Source organism: Micropterus dolomieu, linkage group LG08, assembly GCF_021292245.1.
Source record: "Micropterus dolomieu isolate WLL.071019.BEF.003 ecotype Adirondacks linkage group LG08, ASM2129224v1, whole genome shotgun sequence".
Lineage (NCBI taxonomy): Eukaryota > Metazoa > Chordata > Actinopteri > Centrarchiformes > Centrarchidae > Micropterus > Micropterus dolomieu.
In genome coordinates this window covers 866,911-875,390 of record NC_060157.1, presented here as the reverse complement: position 1 = coordinate 875,390, position 8,480 = coordinate 866,911, and the positions used below count along the sequence as shown (strand labels likewise).

Sequence of the window (8,480 nt, the reverse complement as noted above, 5' to 3'; positions counted from 1 at the left end):
GTCACGGTTTGTTCTGTGTCTCTGCCCGCATCCTGTTTTATTTTGAAGCTGTCTGTGTCTGGCTTTGTTTCCTGTTTACAACAATCAGCCATAACATTATGACCACCTGCTGGTCCTTGTCAAAGTTGCTCAAATCGTCCTCACGCATTTTTCCTGCTTCTAACACATCAGCTGTGAGGACACCGTGTTGACGATGACACCTGCTGCCTGATATTAAATATACCCCCGAAGAGTGTCTGCTGTTCAGTCCTACACCTGTATCCCTGCCAGGGCTCACCTGTTCTGACAGCAGGTCTGTCTGATGGAGCTGCCCACCCACAGGACTTTCATCATCCTGAAGTTATTTCATCTTCTGTTTCAAACTCTGCAGTGACATCAGAGCCAAAGCGCTGCTGACATCACACAAAAGCTAAATTGTTAACTGTCAGGAAGGTATAACAACAAGAAAACATTAAGAAAGTGTAACATCACTGAAAGCTGATATGAAACAATGCAGAAAATGCAGAAGAGCTGAATTTATATACCTGAAGAAGCTCAAATGCACTCTAAGAAAGTGCAAATATAGGCTACATGTATATATATTATATACTGTACAGTTATAAATACCCTCTGTGTGTGTATTTGTTCTTCAAAAAAAGGAAAATAAATAAACTGTGTATATATATATATATATATATATATATACACATGTTATTAGTCCGTACTATTCCAATACATTCACACTAATAATAAATGAAGTACCGGGGGAGACACGGACCTGGGGGCGCCGTGCTGTGACGTCACTCCCGGTACGGCGGGTGTCTCCGGTCAGGACTCACCGGAGGAGGACTGGAGCCGAGCGGAGCAGCGACATGGCTGCAGATTACTGGGAGCCAGAAAGATCCGAGACTCTGTCGGACTGAACCGAGCCAACGAAAACCCGGGACAAACACCCCCCCCCCCCTTCTCCGCCGGTGAGTCGTCCACCCCGCGGAGCTTCATGTGCGGCAGGGACACCGTTTATTACCGTTCTGACGGAGATGTCTTCAGAGATAAACCCGCTCCGCCTCCGCTGCTATTTATAACACGACATTTACTGCAGGAAATACACGGGTCCCGTCCTCACCGGACTTAAGCGCGAACATGTAGCCAAGAGAGAAGACGCACGGAACATAGACGGTACCGCAGAGAACCACAGAGAACCGGAGAACAACATACAGACCGTATGCTAACTGTTAGCTGCTAGCTGGGGCTTTTAAACACAGAAGCATACATGTAGCTTTAACTGTTACTGACGTACTGTGACGTTACAACAACACCCGGCAGTGACGTAGCATAATACAGGTAAATAACAATCAGGTGTTAGCATGTTAGCTGTCAGGTAGACAACCGGTCAGTCAGTCTGGTGTTAGCATGTTAGCGTGTTAGCTGTCAGGTAGATAACCTGTCAGTCAGTCAGGTGTTAGCATGTTAGCGTGTTAGCTGTCAGGTAGATAACCAGTCAGTCAGTCAGGTGTTAGCATGTTAGATTTCAGGTAGATAACCAGTCAGTCAGTCAGGTGTTAGCATGTTAGATTTCAGGTAGATAACCTGTCAGTCAGTCAGGTGTTAGCATGTTAGATTTCAGGTAGATAACCTGTCAGTCAGTCAGGTGTTAGCATGTTAGATTTCAGGTAGATAACCTGTCAGTCAGTCAGGTGTTAGCATGTTAGCTGTCAGTCAGGTGTTCGTATGTTAGCTGTCAGGTAGGTAACTGGTCAGTCAGTCAGGTGTTAGCATGTTAGATTTCAGGTAGATAACCTGTCAGTCAGTCAGGTGTTAGCATGTTAGCTATTAGGTAGATGACCTGTCAGTCAGTCAGGTGCTAGCATGTTAGCTGTCAGGTAGATAACCAGTCAGTCAGTCAGGTGTTAGCATGTTAGCTGTCAGGTAGATAACCAGTCAGTCAGTCAGGTGTTAGCATGTTAGCTATCGGGTAGATAACCTGTCAGTCAGTCAGGTGTTAGCATGTTAGCTATCGGGTAGATAACCAGTCAGTCAGGTGTTAGCGTGTTAGCTATCGGGTAGATAACTAGTCATTCAGGTGTTAGCATGTTAGCTATCGTGTAGATAACCTGTTAGTCAGTCAGGTGTTAGCATGTTAGCTGTCAGGTAGATAACCAGTCAGTCAGTCAGGTGTTAGCATGTTAGCTGTCAGGTAGGTAACCTGTCAGTCAGTCAGGTGTTAGCGTGTTAGCTGTCAGGTAGGTAACCTGTCAGTCAGTCAGGTGTTAGCGTGTTAGCTGTCAGGTAGGTAACCTGTTAGTCAGTCAGGTGTTAGCGTGTTAGCTGTCAGGTAGGTAACCTGTCAGTCAGTCAGGTGTTAGCGTGTTAGCTGTCAGGTAGGTAACCTGTCAGTCAGTCAGGTGTTAGCATCTTAGCTGTCAGGTAGATAACCTGTTAGTATCTTAGCTGTCAGGTAGATAACCTGTTAGTCAGTCAGGTGTTAGCATGTTAGCTGTCGGGTAGGTAACCTGTTAGTCAGTCAGGTGTTAGCATGTTAGCTGTCGGGTAGGTAACCTGTCAGTCAGTCAGGTGTTAGCATCTTAGCTGTCAGGTAGATAACCTGTTTGTCAGTCAGTCAGGTGTTAGCGTGTTAGCTGTCGGGTAGATAACCTGTCAGTCAGTCAGGTGTTAGCGTGTTAGCTGTCGGGTAGATAACCTGTCAGTCAGGTGTTAGCATGTTAGCTATCGGGTAGATAACCTGTCAGTCAGGTGTTAGCATGTTAGCTATCGGGTAGATAACCTGTCAGTCAGGTGTTAGCATGTTAGCTATCGGGTAGATAACCTGTTAGTCAGTCAGGTGTTAGCATGTTAGCTATCGGGTAGATAACCTGTCAGTCAGGTGTTAGCATGTTAGCTATCGAGTAGATAACCTGTTAGTCAGTCAGGTGTTAGCATGTTAGCTATCGAGTAGATAACCTGTCAGTCAGGTGTTAGCATGTTAGCTATCGGGTAGATAACCAGTCAGTCAGGTGTTAGCATGTTAGCTATCGAGTAGATAACCAGTCAGTCAGGTGTTAGCGTGTTAGCTGTCAGCAAGAATCTATTATTAAACTAGACAGGACTCTGCGGTCAGGTTAGCAACGATTAGCAACAATAAATATGCAACATCCGATTAGGCTTTCGAAATAAAACGTTAACGTTGCAAAAAATTTTGAACGGCACGATGTTAAAGTTGTGAAACGTCGCAGTTTTGGTTAGGTTTAGGCACCAAAAGTACAAGGTTAGGGTTAGGAAAAGGTCGTGGTTAGGGTGAAAATAACCACGTACGTTCAGTAACGTTACTTGCGTAACTTACGCAGTTTACTTAACCTATGTAACTTGAATAAGAATATTTAATGTTGACTTTTTGTTTCACACGGGACACGAACCCCGGTCTCCTGGTTCAAAGTCGGGGTTCTGGCCCTCCAGCCATCTCCTTACTCAGTCCTTCCTCTTAAATATCATGTACCCGCCTTTACCGTCAGGACGCTACAGGGCTTCCCCTACTGTGCTGAGCGGTGACGCTACAGGGATCCCCAGTGCGTTACAAACTGACGCCGATGGGTCTTGTCCGTGCGTCCATATGTGACGAGTCCGGGAGTGAGAACGAGAAAGAGTCGCCGGTGAAGAAATTCACTTGTGTTTTTTTTTTTGGGGCGATTTTATAAAACTGCCGAACAAGAAATTCACTAGAGCAGACAGATAATTGTTTGTTCAGTCAACTCACATTCAGTTCTAACATACGCAAACCTGCCACACTAGACGTTCCAACAGACGCCTGTAAACGGTATCGTATGAAGTTGCATGGAACTCTCCTCCAGCTCAGATCCTAAAGCACGCAGTGAAGCAAGCTTTGAGAAACAGCCCTGAGCTGCAGCCACACTTTTTAATATGGAGCGCTGTCATTAGTTATGTTAATATGTTGTGTTGTGCAGGAAGAATATTGTTAGTTATTATTCTCTTTATGTTTTTAAAATCACACGATAGTTTTTAATCTGTTGTTTTTTTATCTGGAGGAGTAGCTGATTAGGTAATTTGGGATCCTAATAAAATCTGGTGGGCGAGCATGTGCTGTGCCTCCTGCACGTTGACCTGCAGTGGGAAATAAACACCGACCAGAACGAGCTGATCTAAGGCTGCGTTCACTCTGCAGGCCCATATCAGACTCCAGTGTGCGCCGCCCACGTGTGCAGAAGAATAATACGATGTCACACGCAGCACGTTGTCGTATGGAGGTAAACAAGGAGGCCACAAAACTTCATAGCTCATACTTGCTAACCCTTCTGATTTTCTCGGGAGGCTGCTGTTTCTCATTAGGGTCCCTCTCCCGGTTTTCTCCCGGGGTCACAATTCACCCGATTTATGACTTCTGGCCTTTTTATTACGTTCATTACAGTTTCTGGCGCTACATTTAGCCCTCTCTCTCTCCTGTTTCCGCCCAGACAAGTAGCACGCACTGTGACGAAGGTCGCTGTAGAGTGACGTCAGAGTTGCATGAATTCTAATCTGTCCAGACTGAGGTCGCATTTCAAACAATCAGACCTGTGTCTTATGTGGGCCGCATAGTAAAAGCTGTGAAAGATCAGATCCCATGGGACCCGGGCTGTTCACACTGTTATAATCAAATCAGATCTGCTTCAGATGTCAGCAGAAAATAAGATTTGGGTCGCAGCCTAAGTCATTTGGGGGGGAGTAGAAGTGTTTGCAGAAGAAATATTTCAGATCAGGAGAATAACATCATTACAGCAGCAGTGCAATCTGCTTTGAAGAGTCCTGTATGGATCCACAGCAACGTCTCCGAGAAGCAACATACTCTCTGTTTGTCCCCCCGGTGGCAGAAGTTCATCTGCGCGGTGAGCACGTTGTACAGAAATATTCCCGGTTATTCCACTGATGTCAGCAGAAAAGTGGGAAATAAGTCCGCTGGTGTCTCCCTGATGTTCATGTGCTCTTCTATCTATTTTTTCTAGTGCTTGAAGTCATTGTAGAATGTCGAAATGTTTCTATTTCAACCGCCGCAGCTTTTCTAGCCTGTACGGCGCTGGTTTAGCGACCCAGAATCATCTCACATGACGCTACTCAGCCAATCAAATGTGTGCATTGCGACTCGAGTCAGTGAGACACAAAGCCTGTGTGACAGGGAGGAGACTCAGAGTCAGAGCTGTCCGTTCAAGAGAGAGCTTTAAATAAAGAATGGACTCCTACATGTTCATTCTTCCCACCGGCAGACCGAGGTGATTATGAGACAAAGTACAGAGCAAACATCAGAGAAAACTGAATGATCCAATCACATCTCTGCAGACACCCGGTGAGACCGCCACTGTCGTCTCTTATAAACTCGTTGTTACTGTCTCTTTGTGGTCAAACCAGCGTTTGGTTTATTGATGCTCAAGTGTAGTATTTATTGAAAGTATTTAGCTGTTTCTCTCCCACGCTGGGATGAACAGTGAGTCCTGTAGATGCAGAATAAATACCGGCCTGCAGTTGGAGTAGGGATGTCACAAGAACCAAGGCACCAAGTCGATGCCAAAATTCTCAAAACATGAAGGTACTCGTTTTTCTACAGTACCATAGGTAACGGGGACTGAAAACATGGAAGATGGCGCCAAGTTCAGTTGTATCAACAGCTCCTGCAGGGTTATTAATTGTTCCAAAGTTTCCATTCAAATACCCATTCAGGTATTATGGGGTTTTCAGCAGAGCAACAATTAATAGATTCGTTTTCAAGTATTAAATTAATCATCAGGTATTTTGATAATCTCAAACGAAATAAACTAATAAATGATATTTTTTGGAGACCAAACAACTAATCGATGAGTCCAGAAAATTATCGACAGATAATCCCAGATGTTTTATTAACAATGGACAAAGATTCACTTGTAACTAGGGGTGTCACCAGAGGCCCCACGATACGATATTATCGCGATACTTACGTCACGATACAATATTATTGCGATTTTAAAAATATTGCGATATATTGCAATTTATTACCTTTTTTCCAACTTCAAATTGTGTCCCCAAAGGAAAACTCTTTTTCTAGTGGACTTCAAAAACAACAGATTTTATTATTATACTACCAAAACGTAAAATTCTCGTGGATAATTTAAATAGCAAAACATTGATACTTGACCTCCTTGTATCGATAAAATGTTGTCATGGAAAACATCGCGACACTTTGCTGTATCGATGTTTCATAGTGTTTATGTGATACTTATAGATCATGTATTTCAGTACTCTAGCCTTTAACCCCCTGTGTTTTTACCTGTACAGGTGTGGTCTCCAGGCTGGCTGCCCCGCCCCCCTCAGCGTCACGCCCCCCCCTGCCCCCCCGGCCCCCCCTCATGGAGAGGATGAGGAAGATCAAACGGCAGCTGTCACTCACTCTGGGAAGGGGAGGGGCCGGGGGAGGCGACAGGACGCTGAGTGACAACAACAGCCAGGAAGTGACATCACACAGTGACTCAGGTAACACATACGCACACAGACCTGTAAGCTCCTGCAGGTGTGTCAGTAGGTAGGTGAATGTGAATATTGATCCAAAATCAGGTTCTTTCTAGAAACCTAAAAACATGGTCCCTCACAGGACCTGAACCTGGTCCTGGTCCCAGATTGGACCTGCAGAGACTTGAGATGCACTAATCGATCGGTCGGTGCATCTCTAGCAGAGACCAGAGCTAACTGTGTGTTCAGGAGATCCTCATTTTAGTCAGAAATCTTACAGTTTACCAGTAAAACTGAGGCCAGCCTCACAAGTTGTGTTTTCATTTACTCAGTCATACGGACAACGAAGAGTTCTGTGCATCTGACCCTTCCTGACTCGTGGTCAGGAGAGGAACAAGCATGACGAAGTCGTGACCTTCTTGTGGTGAGGCGACACTAATGAGTGAGCCACCGTGCTGCCACAAACTGGGACCAGTCCCATTGTTAAACCAGGACAGCTCCCTGTGATACACTGTGACCAGTTCTGGTGTTACACTGTGACCAGTTCTGGTGTTAAACCGGGACCAGTTCTAGTGTTAAACCGGGACAGCTCCCTGTGATACACTGTGACCAGTTCTGGTGTTACACTGTGACCAGTTCTGGTGTTAAACCGGGACCAGTTCTAGTGTTAAACCGGGATCAGTTCCACTTTTAAACTGGGACTAGTTCCACTGTTAAACCAGGACCAGTTCTAGTGTTAAACCAGGACCAGTTCTAGTGTTAAACTGGGACCAGTTCCACTTTTAAACTGGGACCAGTCCCGTTGTTAAACCAGGACCAGGTCTACTGTTAAACTAGGACAGCTCCCTGTGTTACACTGTGACCAGTTCTGGTGTTAAACCGGGACCAGTTCTAGTGTTAAACCAGGACCAGTTCTAGTGTTAAACCAGGACCAGTTCTAGTGTTAAACCAGGACCAGTTCCACTTTTAAACTGGGACCAGTCCCGTTGTTAAACCAGGACCAGGTCTTCTGTTAAACTAGGACAGCTCCCTGTGTTACACTGTGACCAGTTCTGGTGTTAAACCGGGACCAGTTCTAGTGTTAAACTGGGACCAGTTCTAGTGTTAAACTGGGATCAGTTCCACTTTTAAATTGGGACCAGTCCCGCTGTAAAACCAGGAAAGCTCTCTGTGTTACACTGTGACCAGTTTTAGTGTTAAACCGGGACCAGTTCCACTTTTAAACTGGAACCAGTCCCGTTGTAAAACCAGGACCAGGTCTACTGTTAAACTAGGACAGCTCCCTGTGTTACACTGTGACCAGTTCTGGTGTTAAACCGGGACCAGTTCTAGTGTTAAACCAGGACTAGTTCCACTGTTAAACGGGGACTAGTTCCACTTTTAAAGCGGGACCCTGTCCACTGAAAAACTGGGTCCAGTACCAATGTTAAACAGCCCCCTCATTGCCACCACTGAGGAGCTCTTGAGCTAGGTACTGAACAGCCGACTGCTTCAGTTGTTCAGGACTGGGCAGCCTCAGGTGTGAATTGGAGCTGTGTGAGTTCTGCTGTCTGCCTGACTCCTCCCTCTGATCTGATTGGTTGGTTGGCTCTATGATTTAGATTTGTTGTCTGTTGGAACTGTCAATCAATCAGTTAATTGATCTGCTGCTCTGATCTGATGACACGTTTATTTTATTTTCATTCTTGTTTTTTCTTCTCTTTTTTCGTTTGAATCAACCAATCAACATCCTCCATCATCCCTCCACCAATCCTCCATCATCCTCTATCCTGCCATAATCCCTCCACCAATCCTCCATAATCCCTCCACCAATCCTCCATAATCCCTCCACCAATCCTCCATAATCCACTATCCCGCCATAATCCCTCCACCAATCCTCCATCATCCCTCCACCAATCCTCCAAAATCCACTATCCCGCCATCATCCCTCCACCAATCCTCCATAATCCCTCCACCAATCCTCCATAATCCACTATCCCGCCATAATCCCTCCACCAATCCTCCATAATCCCTCCACCAATCCGCCATAATCCCTC

The 8,480-nt window shown here is 45.5% G+C and overlaps 1 protein-coding gene across 2 annotated transcripts in view; it reads right to left on the bottom strand.

The window, feature by feature from the left end:
• comta (catechol-O-methyltransferase a) overlaps positions 1-1,304 on the bottom strand; it is a 7,901-nt gene extending 6,597 nt beyond the window's left edge. The window contains exons 1-2 of one of the 2 annotated variants that reach the window (XM_046056055.1): positions 758-1,304; positions 278-389 (exon numbers count right to left, since the gene is read on the bottom strand). In XM_046056055.1, the coding sequence (XP_045912011.1) occupies positions 278-333 (56 nt within the window). In that variant the 5' untranslated portion in view covers positions 334-389; positions 758-1,304. The remainder of the gene's footprint in view (positions 1-277; positions 390-757) is intronic. The other variant, XM_046056056.1, reaches the window with a different exon arrangement.
• Between the last annotated feature and the right edge of the window lie 7,176 nt (positions 1,305-8,480).